The sequence below is a fragment of the Polypterus senegalus genome, chromosome 9, assembly GCF_016835505.1.
Source record: "Polypterus senegalus isolate Bchr_013 chromosome 9, ASM1683550v1, whole genome shotgun sequence".
NCBI classification, from domain to species: Eukaryota; Metazoa; Chordata; class Cladistia; order Polypteriformes; family Polypteridae; genus Polypterus; species Polypterus senegalus.
The window spans coordinates 92838538-92864096 of NC_053162.1; the positions used below are offsets into that span (position 1 = coordinate 92838538).

The 25559-nt window shown below is 39.2% G+C and overlaps 1 protein-coding gene across 1 annotated transcript in view; it reads right to left on the reverse strand.

Moving 5' to 3' along the window:
- Nucleotides 1–527: 527 nt before the first annotated feature.
- mphosph6 (M-phase phosphoprotein 6) overlaps nucleotides 528–25559 on the reverse strand; it is a 41654-nt gene continuing 16622 nt past the window's right edge. Inside the window, exons 3-5 of the mRNA XM_039763494.1 lie at nucleotides 21245–21335; nucleotides 12693–12793; nucleotides 528–1338 (exon numbers count right to left, since the gene is read on the reverse strand). Of these exons, the coding sequence (XP_039619428.1) occupies nucleotides 1221–1338; nucleotides 12693–12793; nucleotides 21245–21335 (310 nt within the window). The 3' untranslated portion in view covers nucleotides 528–1220. The remainder of the gene's footprint in view (nucleotides 1339–12692; nucleotides 12794–21244; nucleotides 21336–25559) is intronic.

The window sequence follows — 25559 nt, forward strand, 5'->3', positions numbered from 1 at the left end:
AATAAAAGAAATTGCTTTTTTACTTTTTTATTGGTGTCTGCCTGCAGTTGTTCTCGACTTTCGTCCACAATACAGTAGTATACCAGTTCTAAAACCTTGACACTTTCCTTTGACTCTTGCCGGCACGTCACCCTCTCTGTGTATAGACAAACAGATCCTGCAGTAAAGTAAAACTATGCTGCTTAGGTGCTCATGATTGCTGGGCAAGTAGAGGATTATGGGAGTATTTAATACACCCGCTTTTATTATTAGTGTCTCTAACGTTTCCAGGTGTTGCAGCCATAAGGAAGCCTTCCTCCTCATGACTCCATCAAAGTTCAGCAGATTTCTAACTAATACAAATTATGTAAATTAAATGTAAATAAAAAGAAATATACATGCATTCTGACATATTAGCAGTTGTTGTTCTTGATAAATTAATTGGTAGATCTTTAAATTGATAATTAAAATTATTTATGTAAGTATTATTCAAAACAAGGTGAAAAAGCTACTACAGTATTGCTGCAAACATAGCAGACCCATCTGTGCAGAACACATTATAAAACATAAGAGAATAATAATAAATATATTTGAAAATAGTGAACAACTATGTGCTTAAAATGGATGTGTTATTCAAAATACCAAACTAAAGCGCACATAAAATTACTAGATATCCTGTATATTTGCAGAATTTTACATAGCTGGTATTTATCAGTAGAATATATTTTAAGAAGGCCAATATTCATACTGTAAATTGTCTGAAGCTAATGCATTACAAAACAGTCATGTACATTTTTCAAAATATTAAAATGTTTTTAATTTCTAACTGGTATGTTTGATTTTGCAATGCTTATTTTCGGTTGAATGTAACAAAAATTGAAATCAGTTGACATTTTTCTATTTGACTGAAAGTGTCAAAAACCTTAAAATGTAAACTTTGAATACTGTAAATAAATAAAAATGGTGCCAAAATCAATGGCCCTTTTTAACCAGAACATTTGGATTTGCATTATCTAACTAGCAGCATTTAGTCCCAATAAAGGACTACCAATGCTTAGATACAGACTTTCAGAGTGTCTTACAATAACAGAAAATGAAGGATGCACAACATCCAAATAAAGTAATTTTCAGAATTATTCAAAAGCATCAATTGAAGACTACATAAAATTTTAAAAAGGCAATTTCTCTTTCTTTACATGAAATATTTAAAAATTATTTTGAAACATTTGTACTAGTCCAGTCTAATCCTGAGGTTTCAGAAAGGCTTTCTTGACATCTGGACCCCGGACATCCTCTTCTTCAGCTCGGTCACGCTTCTTTTTGAACCTTTTCCTAATGCTCTCCACCATGGTTTCATATCTTGAAAACAAAGATAAAAAATAGTTAAGCAATCATTTCAGCTTTCAGTAAAGGACGATTGACTCAACCATATTAACATCTCAAGTTTCATTTGACCAGGTAAATCACCTGTCAACTGCTGTCACAAAATGATTAAAATGTTCAGTGTGCTTTTGTTCACATTTTAATGCAGACAACACAGTAAATGTCTGGCATGTGCCTTTTAACAAGGTTAGTTCATAACATTAAAGTAAATCATATATAACTTTTAAATCTTGATCCTTTACAAAAACAATCTTCTTGTGGGAGTACAGGGTAAACAAAGCATCTGATTCCTTAGTACTTGCTGCTTTTTTCCTGCAATACGTGTAACAGCACAGCAGGAATGCTTCTCATCAAAACTGCATGACCAAAAAGGAAACCAAGCAAACAAAGCACAGGGGCAAATCAAAACTACAAGTCATAAGTCAAAAAACACACCGAAAACAAAACCTAGCTCTAGGTCTACTTGAAATAAAGCTGGCACTAAAGATCCCTGTATTTTATCCAACCGAGGAATTCATTCAATCAGTACTGCCACTATGTTTATACTTCACAAACATGACGAATGCACAGGAACACAGGAAGCATCTAACACGTTGCATAAACAACATAACAAGGATATAAAAATAATAAATAAAAACACATTAGCCAGGTTTCCATCCAAGGAGTTTTTGCGAAAAAATATTTAGCGCTTCAAATTTTAGCTGATGGAAATGCTAATTATCGATAAAATGTTGTACATGTCGACATAATATTTTTCCGTTTAACTTTAGTACATAAATCCCATATCGATACTTCAGATGTCGCAAAAACTACATTGGAAACATTTTTTGTCTGAAAAAAGGGCTTTAACGCAAATAAATGTGTCACATGATACATTTTCATCACGTGCAATCAAAACGAGAATAGCGGAGCGGTTCGCATGGTCTGATGAAGAGACTCGTTATTTCTCGTGATGAGCCAATGCAGTAGCGGATAGGCTGGGTCTCCTGCTACTAAAAGGGGTACCTGAACTCCCTCCACATCAACTGTAGCCTGGGGGTGTCTCTCAGGATGTCTAAATAATACAAGAACCGCAAAGGTAGTTTACTGTGCCAGTCAAAATATTTAATAAACCGTATGTTTCATTATCGAAACATTTTTTTTCTTATTATTAAATGGCAGATGTTTTAGCATATATGAGAAAATCTCTCATTAATATTAACTTTAGTTTTTTTTTTGATTAAACGTTATTTTGTATTAATTCAAATTTCAGTTTTAATTAAAAACCTTAAGGGAAGCAGGTTACAGTACTAATTCAGTTGTTATCGCACTGAGAAGGGATGTTGAAAGGTAGGCTCACCTGTACAGATCCGATGCTGCAAACACAGCTGCATCATGGGCACTTCCAGGAGTGCCAACGCAAATGTCTTGTATCATGCACCTGTCATCAACAAGGGCCTGGAGAACAATAGATGGCCATCCTTTGCGATTAATGTAATTGCGGTAGCCTTCCGTCGGGGTAAGAATAGGCACATGCGTGCCATCCAGCGCACCGTAAATCTGTGGCACAAGATGCACCAAGGAATTGCGGTATGCAATTTCATTGGCCTCCGCTACAGTCGGAAGTCTGATATAATGCAGCATTAATTTTTCTTTAATAGCGGTGCACACAGCATATACACATCGATGGATGGTAGTTTTACCAACCCCGAAAGTTTCTCCAACTACTCTATACTCGGCGCAGGTTGCCAGCTTGTAAAGGCGATGGCAATCCGCTTTGGGTTGGAACCGTGGTCGATGGCAACCTGTGATTGGCGCAACATCAGGACTGATGAATCCACACAACATCTCAAACGTTGGCCGTGTCATTCTAAAATGCTGCAGCCAGAGATTTTCTGTAAAGTGTCTCTCCACCACCTCCTTCCAGAAGGTCTTATTTCGTCGTCTCTCCCATACCCGTGAGTTTCTTCGAGCTCTAGGGCTATCGGACAGGCAACTGCTTCATTCTGCTGTCGTCTTCGGATATTATGTACAATTCCAATTATTTGTGAAACTGAAATAACAGTAAGCTGGCAAATTTCAAAAAACTGTCTAAATAATCTCTCCATTTCTTTGTTTAGTGGAGGGGGTGTAACGTGGAAAACAAAAGGTAGATAATTTGCGACATACACAAAATTATGTATGAAAACGGCTCACGGGCAGATTTTTTTTCGCGATACAACAAAACTTATGCGACAGTTAGTTTTGGGGGGGTGGGGGCTGACATCATGCACACCATTTTATCGATAAAAAGCCAGTTGGATGGAAACAGGCTGGAGACAGCAAATTTCGCACATTTTTTTTACGTATATTCTGTTTGTCGATAACAAAACGTCGCAAAAAACTGGATGGAAACTTGGCTATATTGAACACGTATTATAACAGCTGGTTTTTTAGAAGCATACCAGACATCCTGGCAGCAAGGAAAGAAGTCATTCTAGGCAAAATACCATCACACTATATACAGCAATAAACAGTGATTACCACTCCAATTAACACTCTTTCAGTGAATTGTGATAAACAGCCCTAAAGCCAATGAATTTGATCAGCTTGCAGCTTAAGAACAAAACATTGACCTTGCAAAATGAACAAACTACAAACAACAACAGAATGTTTCTAGCAGGTTATTGCAGCATACAAATTTATATGCGATAACATATTTGGTTTCTCAGAAGCACCAAGTATTACTATTCTTGCAAATCCCAAGTGCTATTAAAGGTCAAAGTGCGCTCTGCCCATTCTGCCAGACTTTATTAAGACATAAGGCCTGATAAGACAGCAGATTTGATAGGAATGCAGAAATCCAGCTTCACCAAACCTCCACTTACATTTGAGTGGTGGAACCGCAGTCCATACAAGGCTCAGGTGACAACTGTAATTGACAAAAAAAATTGCCAATGAGCAGGCACTGATCATGTAACTGGAAGAGACTTTTGCTAGTGTATCTGGAAGTGACTTTATGCCAATCATGAGAGATTATACCTTGCTTCAAAAACTAGCTCCACTCATCTCTCTTTGGGATTTCTCCCACAGGACAGTGCGCAGATTGTTTGAAGGCTTGTGGGCTATTCCGATACCTGATTTGGATAGGATGTGTGTTGCGCCTTCTGACACCCCGTGATGATAAGGAAGTGTGTGCCAGGTGAGATGTGGGGTCTGGTTCAAGTCGATTGTATGCCGAGTTCTCTGGCGTCTCCTGTGTAGGCTTTGTTTACTGAATGTCTTTAAAATATCCAAAATTTGTCATCAACACGTCATTCTTGTTATTGTTTACATCCCTCCTCGGGCGGACGTGGAGATAGCGGGTGACATCATCCAGGCCACTGTTGCTAAACTACAAACACAGCACCCCGAGACGCGTGTGCTAATCTCTGGAGACTTTAACCATGTGATGCTGGACAAAACATTGCTTGCCTTCTCCCAGTATATGGATTGTAACACCTGGGGAAATAGGACTATTGACCTACTGTATGCAAATGTTAAAGACACATACAGCACCACCCCGCTGCCTGCGCTTGGGAAAGCAAATCATAATTTGGTTCTGCTTCAGCCTCACTACAAACCAAGAGTGAGGGAGCTACCTACAATCACACGCTCATTCAGGAAGTGGTCCCCTGAAGCAGAGCGGGCTCTGAGAGACTGCTTTGGAACTAAGGACTGGGATATCCTGCAGGGATCACATAGTGTGAACATTGAGAAGACTGTTGACTGCACTACCGACTACATCAACTTCTGTATGGACTTTGTAGTTCCAGTAAGAACAGTACGCTGCTATGCTAACAACAAGCCATGGATTACAAGTGACATCAAGTGCCTTTTGAACCAGAAGAAAAGGGCTTTTAAAGGCGGTGATTTGCATGAACTCAAGCTCGTGCAGAAGGCAAAGGAGCAGTACAGGAGAAAGCTGGAGCAGAAGTTGCAGAATAACAGCATGAAGTATGGGATGGGATGAAGATCATCACTGGCTGCAGCTTGAAGCGGGGTGCTACCATCGAGAAAGACGTGGAGAGAGCAAATCTGATGAACAACTTCTTTAACAGGTTTGACCACCCTAACCCACTCTCACCTCAGAGTACTGCATCCTGCACCCATCCTTCTGCTGATACCAGCATAGGACAGCGTTTCCCCAAACCCAAAATTACAGCAGCCCAGGTAAGCAGAGAGCTGAGGAGACTTCGTGCCAGCAAAGCAGTCGGTCCACATGGAGTATCACCACGACTGCTAAAGCCTGTGTGTTGGAGCTGGGGAGTCCTCTACAGCGCATCTTCAACCTGAGCCTGGAACAGAGGAGAGTCCCGAGGCTTTGGAAAACATCTTGTATCACCCCAGTCCCAAAGGTATAACGTCCTGGTGAGATGAATGACTTCTGGCCTGTCGCTCTGACGTCACATGTAATGAAGACCATGGAGCGGCTGCTGCTTCACCACCTGAGGCCACAGGTCTGCAACGCCCTCAACCCTCTGCAGTTCACATACCAGGAGAAGGTGGGAGGGAAGGATGCCATCATCTATATACTATACTGATCCCTCTCCCACTTTGACAGAGGCAGTGGTGCTGTAAGAATTGTTTCTAGACTTCTCTAGTGCCTTCAGCACCATCCAATCTCTGCTCCTTAGGTACAAGCTGACAGAGATGGGAGTAGATTCATACCTGGTGGCATAGATTGTGGACTATCTTAAAGACAGACCACAGTATGTGCATCTCGGGAACTGCAGGTCTGACATGGTGGTCAGCAACACAGGAGCGCCACAGGGGACTGTGCTTTCTCCGATCCTGTTTAGCCTATATACTGTACATCGGACTTCCAATACAACTCGGAGTCCTGCCACGTGCAAACTTTCGCTGACAACATTGCTATCGTGGGCTGCATCAGGAGTGGGCAAGAGGAGGAGTATAGGAACTAGTGCTGGGCGGTATACTGGTTCATACCGAAAACCGTGTTTTATTTTTTTTATATGGATTTTTCTTATACCGCAACACCGGTTTAAATTGCCTAAATGACTTTCAGAACGTAGTGCAGCGGGAAACTGCTCAAGTGGGGACCTTTTTCATTGCTACACTGCTAAATACAGATTTGTTGCACTAGGGCTCTTTTTCACTGCTACACCGCCAAATAGTGGGCGGTAGCATAGTATGCCGCATGGTGAAAATGGACAGAGAGCATTCCAAAACTGAACTAAAAGTAAAGTTGAACATGATGAACAGAAAAACTTTTGCTGAAAAAAAGGAGTCACACGTCCGTCGCCTGGAGATAACTTTAGTTTTAAAAGGTCATATGTATAAATACTGTTTCTATACTACTGGATAATACTGCAAGCCAAGTATTTGTTTTTATTTGTTTTCAATACAGTGTAATGTACCTGGGTACTAGTGTGACGACATGTTGACTTTATTCTCGTAATTTGTCATTAAAGTAGACCATCGTAAACTAAACTTCATCGTAAAATGAATATTTCATTTACTAGATTTTCTCAAACCCCGTTCTAAGTTATATAGCACATTAAATGCTTTGTGTTAAGTGATTCTTAAACTGACTTCTTCTTACACTAAGAGGAGGCAGCGATCGCGCACAGAATACATTCACTTCATGATCTTCCTGCTCTCTGAACATTTAGAATGCTAAGATAAATACTTAATATAATTTTCATGGTGAAATGCATTAACACTAGAATTACCAGAGCCTACGAAAAAACTCGTAAATCCGCCCCACCTTAAATCGCTTCTTAAAATTGTTCACAGCTCTCCACTAACATCTTTTGTCATCTAAATGTGCTGATAAAAATCAGGCTGTAAACAGCCGGCTATTCCATCCCCCCACCGACTTAGAACGTGCACAAACTTCTCCCAGCTCATGCCTTGATTGATTATCTGGGAGTGAAGTGGAGTTTTAGAGTGGAAATAATAGATCGTTGTTTGGAACACACGCATTTCATGTCTGTTCCGTTTCTACAGTAATCTGTGTAAACACATTGTTGAAACAGAAACGTTTTATATTCTACTAGTAAATGACAAAATGTAGGCATAAACTATATAATGTATGAAGCCTGAAGAATCACAAAAACTTTCTCAAAAGCTACAAATCTAACACAGTAATTGCGCTTTTATTCAAAAATATAACTGCAGAAACAAAAAGCCGCCTTAACATGCAACATTGTCACCTGTTTATTATGACTGCCTCCGTAGCGCAATAGAATCAGCCACCGACTGGGAATCAAAAGGTCGCAAGTTCGATCCTGCACCATTCCGTTTTGAGAAGTAAACTGCTCTTAGTTTTACTATTTTAGAATAAAAACATACATTTGATTTCAGTCTGTAACAGCCGGTGTGATTTATGATACTTGTAAAGGTTAGCACTTTTTGTGGCATTACACATGTATTACACATGTATTTTTTGAGCATGTCCGTGCCAAATACATAACATTCGACGTTTTGAAGAAATCATTTTATGACACGATTTACCTTTATTTATTTACTTACTTCCTAAAGCCTAAAGTCACAAGTAGTGTGCAGAGGGCATGCTCAAAACTGTGTGTAATGCCACGAAAAGTGCCTGCTGACACTTTAGTATGCAAGCAATGGTATGTGCATTCTTGCTCCGATGTAGAAGGGAGCCGAGTTTACCTCTGTTACAGCGCGTCTATGTGAAAACAGCAGCGTCAGATGCGGGGGTGGGGTGTGTTTGGGCTCGTGAACGCGGCTGAGATAATAAAACTGACAAAAAAAAAACAAAAAAAAAACCCAAAGCTAACCTTTACAAGTATCATAAATCACACCGGCTGTTACAGACTGAAATCAAACGTATGTTTTTATTCTAAAATAGTAAAACTAAGAGCAGTTTACTTCTCAAAACAGAATGGTGCAGGATCGAACTTGTGACCTTTTGATTCCCAGTCGGCGGCTGATTCTATTTTGCTACGGAGGCAGTCATAATAAACAGGTGTCAATGTCGCATGTTAAGGCGGCTTTTTGTTTCTGCAGTTATATTTTTGAATAAAAGCGCAATTACTGTGTTAGATTTGTAGCTTTTGTGAAAGTATTTGTGATGCTTCAGGCTTCATACATTATATAGTTTATGCCTACAATTTGTCATTTACTAGTAGAATATAAAAAACGTTTCTGTTTTAACAATGTGTTTACACAGATTACTGTAAAAACGGAACAGACATGAAATGCGTGTGTTCCAAACAACAATCTATTATTTCCACTCTAAAACTCCACTTCACTCCCAGAAAATCAATCAAGGCATGAGCTGGGAGAAGTTTGTGCACGTTCTAAGTCAGTGGGGGGATGGAATAGCCGGCTGCTTGCAGCCTGATTTTTATCAGCACATTTAGATGACAAAAGATGCTGGTGGAGAGCTGTGAACGATTTTAAGAATCGATTTAAGGCGGGACGGATTTACGAGTTTTTTCGTAGGCTCTGGTAATTCTAGTGTTAAAGCATGCATTAATCATATGGGGGCATGGCCGCGTGCCTGCCTTGCATTTGCATGTTTTTCTGGTGGGTTTACTCGGCGTGCTTCAGTTTCCTTTCAAAGTCATGTAGGATGTGGGGTTCTGTTGTGCTATATTGACCCTGCTAGTGTATGTTTTGCTTGTATTCATCCTGCAATGTGCTGGCGACTCGTTCAGAGATGGGCGCAACTCTGAATGCATGGCATAATTAAACATGTATAACGAAGTTATTTTTAAAGTTCTGAACACTCCGTGGGCTAAGTTTATAACTAGTTTTAATTTCACAAAGACGTTTATCGTGTGGTGATTGGTTATGTGGTGAAAGAAAAAGGAAAGAAAAAGGAACTGGGGTTTTAGTACGTCAAATAGAGACAGCATGCATGCAATAAAGATAGCCCGCTCAGAAGAACAAGCATTGAATTCTGTGTTTGTGTCTCCAACCAGCAGATCAGAAACCCAACATTTGCACAATATTTAAGTTAAACCTGTGCGATAGCTATTCATACATCCAGTTTTTTGGAGCCTCGTCACACCTGCCATAAATTCTCTACACTGAACATACACCCGGGGACCCCTTACTGCGAGGGAGCAGCACTACCACCTCACTACCGTGCATGTGTAATACCTGCTTTAATGCATTTCATCATGAAAATGATATCAAGTATTTATCTTTGCATTCTAAATTTTCAGAAAACAGGAATATCATGAAGTGAATGGATTCTGTATGGTGATTGCTGTCTTCTCTTAGTGCGGAGGAAGTCAGTTTAAGAAGCGTAGTGATTAACCACTGGGTCGGGGAACATAACACAAAGCATTTAACTGTTTGAGGGCTGAATATTTTTTCAAAAAACAGTTTCTGAAAAGCAATGGGTTCACACAGAAATCAACATGAAATGTCTGTTGCTGCATACTGTGGCAGCCAGTTTGACAAGAACATGCAGCAGGCTTACTGTGAGGCTGTCTTCACGTGTCTGAGGCAGGAGCAGCACCGATCACAGTCACAGTGCATTACAATCTGGTTTCTACCTCTTGTCATTGTTAAGTGGCACTCCTCCCTGGTGAACATTGCCGTTGGCATATCAGCTACATGAACCCGATTAGTGCCGTAATTAGCTGGGGACCAGTCAACTGAAGCTGGAACCTCACATTCGTTTTCAATCACTTGCATCAAAATCAGAGTCCGACAAGTCATAGTCCAGTTCAGAGATAATCAGCAAAACGTCGTCCACACAGTAGTTTGCTTTATGCAATCACTTTGATCTCTCACCAGATGTCAGTGCCATTTTTGCTGTCGTTTATGCCTTGCTACTCACACGACCGCAGGAAATCTCGGTCAAAGCAATGAAGCTAACTTTCCTTCTAGCAGCAAGAGTCCAACTAAAACATAACAATTGTTTTTTTCACTACGTACAGTTGATTACCATCGTCAACTCCTCCTTTTGACAAGATTCGACATCAGCCCTGAAAGAGTTAATGTGCTGCATTAATTTATGATGGGGTAAATTATGTAATTGATTAAACATTGATTTTAGGAAGAAGTTTAGTTTACGACATTCTGCTTTAATTATGAAGTAAACTATGAGAATAAAGTGGAAATGTTGACTAGTTTGTTTTTTTTCTTCCCAGTATAGCTTAGCTTGAAGCAAGGTCCATATTAATGCAGTTTGCCTAAATGATGGTTCAGTTGCTAAAGATGTCATCACCAAGTTGCACTTGTTTTATTTTATTTTAATTTGGTGAATACTGTGTAATGCACCTGGGCTTGAAGTCATGAAGTAATAGTGCAACTATCAGTAATAATACTATTATTTATTTTATTGTTATTATTAGTTTAAATATTATGCAGTTTAATGATGATAAAGTTGTTTAAAAAGTCACTTTAACGTGTCAGTGGACAGAGATTGTTAACGTTAACAGAAAGTGTAGTTGGTTTACAAAAAATGTTTACTATTTATTCCTTTTCTAAGACATTCGGTGCAATACAATTTTTGACAAGCACTTCTGGATATTTTACTAAGTCTAAATGCCTCTTTGTATGGTTGAAAATATGTTGTCAAAATTATAGTCTGTTTTTGCAAAATTTGTTCAATAAAAAGGTTCTATATTTTGACTGCATCTGTCATGCAATGTGATACCTTCTCCATTAGTGCCACCCCCTTGAAAAATATCACTTTATGGGGCAATGAAAAACTGTATTAATACTGGTGTGCACATTAAAATGTTTTTTTTTGTACAATGTACAATACTCTTGACAGTGGAATAGGTTATTCCTAGCCAGTAATTGCAGTGGAAAATGTGGTTAACATCCACTCATGCATGGGGAAAAAAATACCGTTGAATACCGTGAAACCGGGATAATTTAGGAAAATACCGTGATATAGAATATTGGTCATACCGTCCACCCCTAATAGGAACCTAATCAAGGACATTGTTAAATGGTGCGACTCAAACCACCTACACCTGAACACCAGCAAAACCAAGGAGCTGGTGGTGGATTTTAGGAGGTCCAGGCCCCTCCCGGACCCTATGATTATCAGAGGTGACTGTGTGCAGAGAGTACAGACCTATAAATACCTGGGAGTGCAGCTGGCTGCTAAATTGGACTGGGCTGACAATACTGATGCTCTGTGCAAGAGAGGACAGAGCCGACTACACTTCTTTAGAAAGATGAAGTCCTTTAACATCTGCAATAAGATGCTGCAGATATTCTATCAGACGGTTGTGGCGAACGCTCTCTTCTACACGGTGGTGTGCTGGGGAGGCAGCATAAAGAAGAGGGATGTCTCACGCCTGCACAAACTGGTGAGGAAGGCAGGCTCTGTTGTAGGCAAGTAGCTGGACAGTTTGACATCATGTCAATCATGAAGAATCCACTGCATCCGCTGAACAGGATCATCTCCAGACAGAGGAGTAGCTTCAGTCACAGACTGGTGTCCCTGTCCTGCTCCACTGACAGACTGAGGAGATTGTTCCTCCCCCACACTATACGACTCTTCAATTCCACCCGGTATTTTTTAACTTGCATTGCGCTTTTATTGCTTTTTAATTAATATTGTCTTTATCAGTATGTTGCTGCTGGAGTATGTTAATTTCCCCTTGGGGATTAATAAAGTATCTATCTATCTATTAATGTTTACACCAAGATATTTAACATGAATCACATACTTCCTGTAACTAAAAATAAATAAATGTATATAGTGGTAGTAGTATGCATATTTAATCATTTAAAAATATGAAAAACAGGAAAATATGGCAAACAATTAACTGGACTCACAGGGTGCACTGTTAACAAAGACATACAGTTGTCTGTCTACGCTTTCATTTGTGCAACACAGCTCATCCCATTCTTTAATAAACTATAAATTTGGAACAATGGCCACATTAAAAAGTTCCACTGGCCGGGGTTTTCTAGCCTAGGTATGAGAGGCCTGCACTACAGTATGAGCATTTTTTGTTAATTTATTTGACATTTTGAAGGCTGTGTATTTTATTTCTTTATGTATACTGTTTTAATAAAATTATTTGATAAATCTTGGAAACTTTCTGCAAAATATTGTATTACAGTTGGAGTGTACACAAGAAGGAGCTGTTATGCTTCAGTCAAGGAGAGAGCAATTAAAGTAAAAATGTGTAGTTTGTAATGTCTAGTGTATTATTGACTTAATTATGCAACTATAAGATAATATAGAACATAAAAAAATAAGGCAAAAAACATTCAAGAAACTAAGAGTGTATTAAAAACATATACATGAATTTAGGAAATTTACAGACACACAAATGCAAAAGCATACAAATTTACATTATTTATATTAACTATGTTACTAGAATACAAATATTAGTGTGGCTGTCTTTCTGTACCTCTTTGCCATTTCCTCATCAGAAATATCAGCTTCCCTCGAGTCTTCCTTCTCCTCTTCTTCATTGGTCTTGCTTTGGGAATTCATCAAAATCATCAATTTCTGAATCAGATTAAACAAGAATGGAACTTAGATTTTAGCTCAGAATATTATCAGAAACTGCAAAGTGAAGTAAACACACAGACTGAGCTCATCACAAGCTACAACAAGTTCTTAAGATGCTGAAGAGTTTGTTTTTCTTTGTTGTAGCTAGATTCTTCTTTTTTTGTTTTAAAGTACCCATATTCTCTAATTTGCAGTATCTTTTTGTTAAACTACATTTTTCCTGCTTACACACTGAATTTGTAGATGTATGCATTAGCACAGGGGTCGGGAACCTATGGCTCGAGAGCCAGATGTGGCTCTTTTGATGGCTGCATCTGGCTCGCAGACAAATCTTAAATATGAAAATAATAACGTTAAAAATATAAAACATTCTCATGTATTTCAATCCATTCATTTCCTACCGCTCATGTTCATGGTTGCAGCTGTCCTCTGGGACAACACCAAATTTTTATTGGATAACGCGTAATGTACACGGGTCATTGTGAGGTCAGGAAGTAAACTTCCCTCCTTTTAATCAAGTAGTCAGCTAGCTAATTGCAGAAACCCTTTTATCAAAGAAGATGGCTAAAAGAAAAAAAGATGAGGATTAGCGTACTTTTCAGCAGGAACGGACAGAGGAATTCGCCTTTGTAGAGAGAGCAGGTTCTGCAATGTGTCTAATATGCAATGATAAAATTGCATCGATGAAACAATCAAATATAAAGCGGTACTTCGACACACGCCATACTACATTTGCATCGAAATATCCTGCGGGGGACAGCAGGAAGAAAGCATGCCAAGAGCTACTGTGCAGAGTGCAAGCTAGTCAGCAGCAACTCCGTGTTTGGACCCAACAAGGTGACTGGAATTCAATTTAGCAATTGTGAGAAACAGAAAGCCATTCACAGATGGGGAGTATGCCAAAACATTCATGCTTGATGTTGCCAATGAACTTTTTGACGACTTTTTGGATAAAGACAAGATAAATCACACGAACAGTCGGCAAAAACTGTTCACGATCGTACCATCATGATGGCAAATCAAACTGAGGCAACACAAGTGAAGGACATAAATGCAGCACCATTCTTTTCTCTCGCTTTGGATGAGTCAACAGACGTAAGCCGTTTATCCCAGTTCAGCGTGGTTGCAAGGTATGCTGTCGGTGACACACTACGTGAGGAAAGTCTTGCTGTTTTGCCTATGAAAGGGACAACAAAAGGGGAGGATTTATTGAAGTCTTTCACTGAGCTCGCTAAAGAAAAAAATCTACTGATGGATAAACCTATTTCGGGGTGTACTGATGGTGCTCCGTGCATGGTGGGGAAAAACAGAGGATTCGTAGCACTTCTTCGTGAACATGAAAAAAGACCCATCCTAAGTTTTCACTGCATCCTACATCAGGAGGCGCTTTGTGCTCAGATGTGTGGCGAGCAGCTTGGTGAGGTGATGTCACTGGTCATTTGGGTGGTCAACTGTATTGTTGCCCAAGCTTTAAATGATTGCCAGTTTAAAGCACTGCTGGATGAAGTTTGGAATAATTATCCTGGTCTGCTTCTGCACAGCAATGTGCGTTGGTTGTCAAGAGGGAAGGTGCTCAGCTGTTTTGCGGCTTCTCTGAGTGAAATCCGGAATTTTCTTGAAATGAAAAACGTCGAGCATCCTAAGTTAGCTAACACTGAATGGCTCCTGAAGTTCTACTATCTCGTGGACATGACTGAACATCTGAACCAGCTCAATGTGAAAATGCAAGGCGTTGGAAATAGAGTCTTATCCCTTCAACAAGCAGTGTTTGCATTTGAAAACAAGCTAGAACTCTTCATCGCCGACAATGAAACATGCATGCACAGCAAGTGACCCTGCTCAACATCTTGATCTTCAGCAGCTAGCGGGCTTTACATCTAATCTCCTGCAGTCATTCAAAGCGCGCTTTGGAGAATTTCGTGAGCGCACTCGTCTTTTTAAGTTCATCACCCATCCACACGAGTGTGCAGTGGACAGCGCCGACCTGAGTTACATCCCCAGTGTCTCCATCAGAGATTTTGAGCTACAAGCTGTTGACCTGAAGGCCTCAGACATGTGGGTGAATAAGTTCAAGTCACTGAATGAAGATTTGGAAAGTCTTGCACGACAGCAAGCAGAGTTGGCGAGCAAACACAAGTAGGGAGAAATGAAAAAACTTCAACCCGCGGACAAGCTGATTGTCAAAACTTGCAACACGCTTTCCGTCACATACCACACACTGCAGCGTGTGAGTATTGCTGTACAGTGAACCCTTGTTTATCACGGTTAATCCGTTCCAGACTCTACCGTGATAAATGAATTTTCGCGAAGTAGGATTCTTTATTTATAAATCGAATATTTTCTCGGTTAGAGTATAGAAAACCTGTTTACGGCCTTCTAAATACGTTTTTTAACATTCGAGCCCTCTACACATGAAATAACACCCTTTAGTCACCATTACACTATTATTACCCAATATATTAGACAAAAAAAGAGCAAATAAGACATATTAGACGTTACAAATATCATATTACTAGGCTCACCCGCCTTTTAAGGTGACCGACTTTTATCCTCAATTTGTATGCGCTCCATGTGTACATCAGGCATGTAAGTGTAGGAAATGAGAACATCAAAGTGCCCATTCATAACATCTCCCAAAAACCTACATTTTTTTTATCCCCTCGAGTGAATGTCCAAAGTCGTACATCAGCCCGAATTTGTACCGCTAAAGACGGAGTTTCATGCACTAAATAAGCTATAGATTAGAATAAGCAAGCACCATCTCCCCTGATATTTACTACATGGTGAGGCATTTGTACTCCATCAACATTAATTATTTCCAGAGAGATAATTTTGTCTATTTTTCCAGCGCATCGTACACAAAAGCAAGGGAACAATGGGAGCACCAGAACTCTGCTCACATCAAGTCACTTCGTACCGCAAGCCGCAAGTAGCAAGTCTGTTTTAAGCGGAATACCGCTTTGCTTTGCACTTACGGGACGGAAGGACAATCCTGAACGCTTTTATATAGTAGATTATTGTACTGTACATTTAATTACACACACACACACACACACACTGTTCTTACACACAACCACTAACCTACGAAGGCACGACCTCAGTAGGAGAGTCTTCAGGTGGTGCAGTATCTTCATCAGGTGCGTTGTTGTCTTTTTCTGCTGAAGGAGTACTAGGAGTAGGCAGTGAGTGCGCGGCTGAAGAACATCTTGATAGGCAGTTGCTGGCGCTGTCTTTTCATATGCGTGAGGCTTTTGTAGGGTATTGCCATCTTTGATCATATCCAAGAGTTTCACCTTCTCCTGGATAGTAAGCATCTTCCTCTGGCACTTAGTTTTATTGTCAGAAGGCTTAGAAAAAGCAGGACATTTAGGAGCCATCATGGGGCTTAGATAAAAGTTCTCAGAAAGCGCATGCGTAGTGACGTAAGCATGTATGAGAAAAAATCACGATAGAGTGAAGCCGCGAAAGTCGAAGCGTGATATAGCGAGGGATCACTGTACTGACAATGTTTGGCTCTACGTATGCATGTGAGCAGTCTTTCTCACATCTAAAGAACATTAAGACCAACCTACGATCACGTTTAATGGATGGAAGTCTCAACGCCTGCATGAAGCTTAACCTCACCACGTATCAACCAGACTACAAAGCCATCAGCAAAACCATGTAGCACCAGAAGTCGCATTAATGGTAAGAAGTACTTTATTCATCATTGGTTAGCAACAGCATAACAAAGTTATTAAAAAGAATTCAGAGACTAATTGTACTTTAGAAGTGTTGGTCTTACATAAGATGCACACATTTACTTGTATTTAGTTTTAAACATATTGTATGGCTCTCATGGAATTACATTTTAAAATATGTAGCGTTCATGGCTCTCTCAGCCAAAAAGGTTCCCGACCCCTGCACTAGCATGTTGTTACATATGGATTCTTCATTTTAGACTAATTTCTGTCCAACAAATTGAAAACATTGCTGTTTTACATACAGTCATGAAAAAGTATGGGAACCCCTCATTTCTCATGATTGGACACACCTGCCTATGAAGTTCTAGACTTAACAGCTAATCCAACCAATTTGGTGTTGCAAGTTATCAGTATTGAGCAGTTACATGCATTCTAATCAGCAAAATTAGAAGGTACCCACATTTTTGCACAGCCAGTTTTTCACATTTGATTTCATTTCACACAACTAAATACTGCTTCACTAAAAATTTTTGTTTGGAGAACACCCCAGAACTCAGATGTTCCCAGGAAATGAAAGACATACCACGGTTATCTTTTTTGTTGAAAGTAAATTATTATGCAGGCTGAGAAGGGTTCCCAAACTTTTTCATATGACTGTATGTACTAATCCCATTAATTTTTCTTTGTAATGATGAACACCAATGTTACACATTTAATAACAGAACTGCAATATAAACAGCATCTTTTCAGTCATACTAGGATGACTGAAAATAAGACAGTGTATGTTATTTTCTTGTTCTTTATTCCCTAGTTAATTAAAAAGATTACAATATGCTAGCTTTTGAGGCAACTCAGGCCTCTTCTTCAGGCAAGATGTAATCTATAAAATGTAATTGATTACATCTTGCCTGAAGAAGGGGCCTGAGTTGCCTCAAAAGCTTGCATATTGTAACCTTTTTAATTTGCCAATAAAAGGTGTCAGTTTGCTTGACTTCTCACTACATTCATAATGACTAACACGGTACAACAACCTAGTACAGTGGAACCTCGGTTCACGACCATAATTCGTTCCAGAACTTTGGTCGTAAACCGAGTTGGTCGTGAACCGAAGCAGTTTCCCCCATAGGATTGTATGTAAATACAATTAATCCGTTCCAGACCGTACAAACTGTATGTAAATATGTAAAAATATGTAAAGATTAAGCACAAATATAGTTAATTACACCATAGAATCCACAGTGTAATAGTAAACTAATGTAAAAACATTGAATAACACTGACACAAAACACCCAGGCTCCCTGATCAGCTACAGGAGCTGGCTCGCTCACGCTCTCTCTCTGTGTAGCGCGAGCGCACAAACACACACACACACACACACACACACACACCTATCCGTCCCCCCAATCCCTTCCCTGTCAGCTGCCCGGCTCTCTAATCTCTCTGTAGCACGTGCTCAGCAGCATTTTTTTAAATGACTTTTAAGCACAGCAGAAAAAATCCGAAGCGCTTGCAAAAACCAACTCACAAGCAAACAAAAAAGTCAGATTGCAGGAGATCACGCTATTAAACCTAAAGCCTGATCGCTGTAAACAATGTTTTTAAAATGAGTTTTAAGCACAGCAGAAAAAAACATCGCACAAATCCGAACTTCATTTAAAAACCAACTCGCAAGCAACCAAAAAAGTAAGCACAAGGAAAAAAGCGAACATTTGAAAAAAGAGAAAAATAACATTGCAACAAATCGCATTATGAACTAAAAATTACTTTTGAAAATCCGTAATACAAAAACCACCAAGAAAACTAACCTTGCATGAAACGAGTTCTGGCATGAAGTGTTTTCCTTCAGGTGTTTTGTTTTCTCTCTTGTGATTTCTTGGGTTTCTGGTGCTTTTAGCTGTTTAGCTGGTGGGAGTGAAAGCCTCATGCAGCCATTCCAAAAAGAACGTTCTTGTGACCCTCCACATTACTGGCAGTCTGGCTTTGTTTACATTATGCTGCTTGAAAGCACGAGGGTTCTCCGATTGGTAAATGATTAAACTGGTAAACATTTTTTCCACCTTTTGTAATTTCTTTCTTTACTTCGATTTCAATTTTCTTCAAAACTTTCTTCTGACCACTCTCCACTTGCTTAGAAGCCATAGTTAACTGCAAAAGCACACGAAATACTGTAGAGCACAAAGAGAGTGCACGTCTTATTGAAAACAATGAACAAGGAGCGGCTTTGCTTAAATGAAAAAGCATGGCCGCTCTCTTTCTCTCTCAGGCTGCCTGTGGGGAGGGGGATGTTTTCGCACTACAGCCTACAGATAGGCAGGCAAACACGTGCAGCAATCTCCTCCTCCCCCTTCCCAGCAGGCATGTGCTCGCTCGCTCGCCCTTTCTCTCTCTCTCTCTCTCTCTCTCTCAACTGAGGACGCAAGGGAAACTGGCTTGTTCAGCAAACACGTGAAGCAATCTCCTCCTCCACCTCCTTAGCAGGCATGTGCTCGCCCTTTCTCTCTCTCTCTTTCTCTCTCTCTTTCAGCTCAGCTTGCAGGCAGGCAAGGGAACCTGGCTTGTTCGTATACCGAGTGTGTGGTTGTGAACCGAGGCAAAAGTTTGGCGATCTTTTGGTCGTGAACCGAGTTGTACGTGAACCGGGACGTTCGTGAACCGAGGTTCCACTGTACTAGGTATTTAAATTATAGAAAAATTAAATAACACAATTTTTATATGGAGATGGATTATACTTAAGTTCTTAAATAGCAACCATCTGAAAAACCTGTGTATAAAGTACAACCCAACCCAACCCAGAAAAGGTACGGCATGGAAAAATTACATGTTCTTTTCTTAATACCAGTAAAACAATATTGCAAAACTCTTCTCATTGTTATGTATTTACTATACGTTTTTCTGTCCTTTTGTGTATTTACTAGAAAAATTATCCAAATAAAATAAATAAAATTAAGAAAATCCCTTGAGACTGACATGTAACCCACTTATCCAGGTCAAGATCACAAGATCGAACATACAATTTATTTAAACATTTCAGATATAGTGGTATTGAAGCACTGTTGCTGTTGCATTTTATCTGCAAAGTCTTAGGGTTGACTCCTGCCCTACTACTCCAGTGTTCTCGTTCTTCCAAAAATACATGAAAGATTAATTAATGACTACAAATTGGGTCAGTACAAGTGGATCATAGTGTGTGATTATGTAACCGTGCCTTGCAATGAAGAGATGTCCCACCAGGGAGCCACATTTTTTCTATAGACTCTGGCTCACTGCAACCCTGTATTGGAAAAACAGGTTCAGGTGGATGGATAGACAAGGTGGTGTTTTTAACCTCATTTAAAACCACCACAAACACAATCAGTAGCAAAGTCATACCAAGGATAAAAATTTGGGCTTGTTATTTTTTTTTTTGTGTGTATTACTGATTTTTTGCTTTTGCGTAATAAGAATTTTTTAAGGGAATACTCCATTCAAAGCTGATTTTTTATATGTTACCCCATGTAGTTGAAATGCACACCACAAACAGGAAACTAAAGCCTCATGGAAATTATTTTTGCTTTGTGTCCTCCCCACCATAACCTATTATCTAGGAAAGAGGAGCAAAATCTTTAGTTTCATCAAAAATTTTGATATCCAGATTTTGATGGATCTTGATGCTTTAGGGTCCCCTGATACCGAAAAGACTGATATCTCGATGATGGTTGTGTGTTTGTCTATGCGCCATAGTTTCTTGAGGATGGTCTAGAACTAAAATGGCTGGATGGAAAAATGAGATGACGATGTGTCGATGAGCCAAATCGTGCAAGAGAAAGAGACACTCTAGAGGAATCCTCGTTAATTGCTATCGTAATTACCTATTTTATGATCAGAAAGATTAGCACCAAGGCAGTAAATAATTACTGAAATTTTATAGAGTAGTATGAGTAACTTGGTTCCTATAGCGCAAAGCCTACTGATGCTCAGGTGCAATTTTTTTAATTAAAGACAGGACTGATTAATGAATGAGAGAGAGGCAGGTCTTCAATTCAAAAAATTATTCCCACGAGTCTTTAGTTTCCTGTTTATGATATGCAGTGCTTACTCCAGAAGTATATATTGAAATAATTTTAGCATAAAAAGCATGCTTTGAGTACGTGAGTGGATAACAGACATGTAGATTATTTGATATAAGTAACATGACATTTTCTTCCCCTCTAATCCATGGACCTTTCCACATTGTTTGCTGTTGTACAGAATTGGTTGCTTTTGGCTTCTATAATATCAGATTTGTTTTTCTCAAATTTTACTTGAAAATATGACATTAAAATTTTTTATCAGCCACCACTACAAACTATATGGGGTAAACAACATATAAAAAATGCAGTTTTGTGTGCAGTATTCCTTTAACAAATACAATATCTACGCAGAAAGAAATCTTAAGTAGAGATCAGAAATCAGAAAAAAAAACAAACTGAGCTAGATCTAATTCTAAAGTTAATGTTTAATTAATTTCTCAGAAAAATAAACCACACCATAAACCAGCATTAAATTCCAAGACAAAGTAAAAATGTAAAAAAAAAATAATTTTCATATAGTAAAAAGTTAAAGGGAAAATTAATCTTAGGACAAGAATTGGTTAAAATGAAAATCTGCAGACAGTAAAGATGTCCAGTAACTGGTTTGGTCTGTCATATGCACAAGTATTTTATGTTTACTAGACTTATTGAAAACATGTTTTTTATAGCTCAACTTTTTTTTTTAAATGTAAAAAAAAAAATAGTAAAATGAATACCTCAACATCTTGATTAAATCCTTTAAAAGACATTCTTCCATACACCAAATTTTCACAAGGTACAAAACTTCTTTCTTCAATAATGAAGCTCCTATGTAAAACATATTTTACATTTAAGCATACAAATGAAATATTTTTAATAGCAAAGAATAGCTGCAAAAACACTTTTTGTGATTTATGAAAATATTTAGGGCTCTTTTCCCTTTACTAAAGAAAAATAAATAACAAACGCAAATGATCTCCCATGTAATTGCTGAAAAATGTGTAAAGCTTCTAAATAAAACATGCAAATAATCTGTCACTTTTCTGAGAAGGAGCAATTCAGTTTTGTGTTAGACAGTGCAAAGTACGAGGCCAGCAGGAAATCATACTATGAAAAAAATATTTATATTTTAAGTGTATGTTATTAATGAGGAGAAATATCATTGTACATGCATATTTTCAACATGTCAGTGACCAATCTGGTTATAATTTTCAAAAAACAATACATTTTTAACTTGTCTAGGTGCATCATTGCAATCAAGAAACAAACAAAACAATCAACATAATGCACATATACAACAACAACACAAACTGTAGCACAGCACACACATTAATATCAGTGCAATAAGTAAAATCAGATTATGAAAATTTACATTAGACTGAAGAAACTTCTTAATCATGACAGCTACTAGCAATGCAAGCATTGTGTGGACATTAATTTGTAATTACAAATTTTGGGAGAATAAAGAAATAATGCTGTAAGAACTCCTTTTTCAAATATATTTTGAAAAAATGATATAAATATTTTATAATTAGCTTTTTTAATAGGTGGCACGGTGGGTAGCGCTGCTGCCTCACAGTTAGGAGACCTGGGTTTGCTTCCCGGGTCCTCCCTGCGTGGAGTTTGCATGTTCTCCCCGTGTCTGCGTGGGTTTCCTTTGGGTGCTCCGGTTTCCTCCCACAGTCCAAAGACATGCAGGTTAGGTGCACTGGTGATTCTAAATTGTCCCTAGTGTGTGCTTGGTGTGTGGGTGGGTGTGTGTGTGTGTGTGTGCGCGCCCTGCCCGGGGTTTGATTCTTGCCTTGCGCCCTGTGTTGACTGGGATTGGCTCCAGCAGACCCTTGTGACCCTGTAGTTAGGATATAGCAGGTTGGATAATGGATGGATTTTTTTAATATAAAAATAAATTTGAGCTTCAGTGTTTTAAAATAAAACTATAAGAAAGAGTTAAATTTCACAGAGAATTCAGACTAAATACTTTCACAAGGCACTGTAGACGAATTATATAATTAAGACGTCCATGACAGACGGATAGAATGGCTGAGCATTTATATTTTTTACATATTTATTTATAAAATAGTTGATCCCACTTCAAAATGGAGTTTTTTTCTACCAAAGATGTGTAGCAAAACAGCTACACTGTTGTTACTTTACTAAAAGTGGGATCTCAAAAATATAGGTAACTAGGAAAATTGTGTTCAGGTTTACCATATATTTTAAACAGCCTTTTGGTATGGGTATTAGTGTGGCTGCTGCTTCACAGCTGTAACAGAATGGGCTTGAATCCTTCTCCATTCAAAGTCTATGTGTCATCTGCATGTTCTCTTATGCCTGTATCTCAATAATTCAGTTTTCTTCACACATGCCAAGTAAGTGGGTATCATGTGAACTTCCTACAGGTTACTTGGTTCAGATTGATTAAGTATTCCATGCAGGATTAACAGAGCTGGACCCTGTCATGCAGCCAAAGCTCTTCTCCGTCACAGGCAGGGGTGCAACACTATTTATAACCAGGTGATATTACCGGTACTATTTTTTACCTCATGATATGAAATCAATTTGTCTGGCACCTTATATCCATATGTACATTCATAGGCATAGTCAAAACTAATATTTGTTAAATTTCAACACAGATTCTGCAGAAAGCAATAATTTACCATCACAGATCTTACTATTTGCAATACAGCAATGCGGCGTTCTGAAGCCGACTATCTGAAACAGAGTAGCAGCAGTAATATAAGTATTGTCACATGTACAGAGTACAGTAAAATTCTTACATGTCCAACCAACATGTAATATGCTACCACTTTCTGGCACCATGATGAAGTAGAACAAAGAAAATTTTCACTTCAATTAATAAAAAAAACACCAATCAGCTTAACCTATAGACTATTAGTTTGAAAACAAGTAGAAAGTCTTCTCAATATTCCCACAAAACTTTCACCAGTTGTTTAACATATTGAACTGTAACATTAGTTCATGTGGGTACGCTGGAAGGCATCTTATTTCTTTCACCTTTTTTCCCCTGAACTACCACAATTAAAAATCTTTTGGGATAGTTAAATTTCTTTGTACTACTGTACAATGAGCCACGGCAGCACAAGTGACACAAAATGAATTCCACAATGCAAACATTTAGTGCCAAACTACTGGAAATACTTCAGCTTTATAATAAACCAGGCAGCAAAGAAATGAACTATTCCTTTGCAGTTTGTAAATGCATTATTCCATAAACCTACATACTACATGACAGTGCTTAGAACTAAAAGAGCAAACTGTGGCTTAACCAGCTATTTAAATGCAAGTTAAGCCTATCTCACATTAGATGACTTTTCCGTGATTTTCAGTCATAACCTTCATTTACATAATCTTAATGAGTCAGAGGCAGTATGTGGCCATGCTTCCATGAAGTCGATTACCTCATGTGACATGCCCAGTGACTGAGAACAACTAGCGGCAAGGAATAAGGAACAAGTGTGTTTCGAACCTTGCAAACAAAAGAGACTATTTTTCTGATGACTTATGTTGTATGCACTGTAACAGAATGGAAAAATGAAGTAAACATCCAAGAGCTATATCATGTCAGGTCAGGTTGGGGAGCATGCACTGGAAACAGCTCGGGATCCTGGTTGGCAAACCCCCCTGCCCCCCCCAAAGACAGACATGTGGTCGAGCCCTACCCCCCAGATTTGACTATCTTCCTTCCACAGTCAGGTGTTACGTGGATATCCCCTTGGCCTGGTCCAGTCACCCGGGTCCTCTGCAAGCTGGATCACCCTCAGGGAATTGCACTACATGGCTTTAGTGCCACAACTGACGCTCCCTCACAATGCAGGTAATGTGCCTCTTTTGGCACTCCATGAGCAATTGCTCATTCGACACAAAGTTAAACCAGCAGTAGCCAAGGATTCTCGACACAGTACCGATGGAGTCCAGTGTTCGTCTCAGGTCACTGGATAGTGTCCATGTCTCTCAACCATATAGCAAATCAGGAAGCACCCAGACTCTAAAGACTTGGACCTGTGCCCTTTTGCAAAGATATCAGGAGCACCACACACCCTCTTTCAGCAAGCTCATGAGCCCCATGCTCTCCCAATCCATCTACTGACTTCATAGGAAGAGTCACCAGAGACATGAATGTCACTGCCGAGGTACTATAAGTAATCTCTCAACAAGGTTGACGTTCACTCCACAGACTGCCAGCCTGCTGAAAGCTGTGCCCAAGAGGTCATTAAAGGCCTGGATCTTGGTTTTTATTCAGAACACTCGCAAACACGGACAGGCAGACTCCTCGCTGAGTCTCTAGAGAGCCCAGAACATGGGCTTTGGACCTCACAAACAGAAGAGAGGATCATCCGTCAGCTGTCTCATGTTTTATGTACTGTGACAAAATTAAAACAAGTGCAGAGATTGCTGCTGAACTTGTCGTGGGTGTTAATCCTTTGCACAGTGCCAGTACAGCGCTGGTTCTGTCAGGCAGCAGACTATGGACTGTCAGGAAAAGGGGAATGCATGCCTGTGCTGCAGGATGGCACAACTGAAATGTTGGACAGCTGCGTAAAGCTCCAGTGTGTGCTGCACTGCTATCACTAAAGAAAAGAGAAAATGAGAAGGATGTATTCACCGTGAACAAGTTAGATATTTAAATCTGACAGCAAGCAGTGATAGATCTGAAGTGAAGTGGACACAAACTTACTTTCAGAGAATGGTATCCCTCTGCTTCCAGTCATTGCAGCTTTATTTCCACAGATATACTGTATTATAATGATGCTCATGAAAACCTACAGTGCATTCGCAAAGTATTCACAGTGCATCACTTTTTCCACATTTTGTTATGTTAAAGCCTTATTCCAAAACGGATTAAATTCATTTTTTTCCTCAGTATTCACAGCCTTTGCCATGAAGCTCAAAATTGAGCTCAGGTGCATCCTGTTTCCGCTGATCATCCTTGTGATGTTTCTGCAGCTTAATTGGAGACCACCTGTGGTAAATTCAGTTGATTGGACATGATTTGGAAAGGCACACACCTGTCTATATAAGGTCCCACAGTTG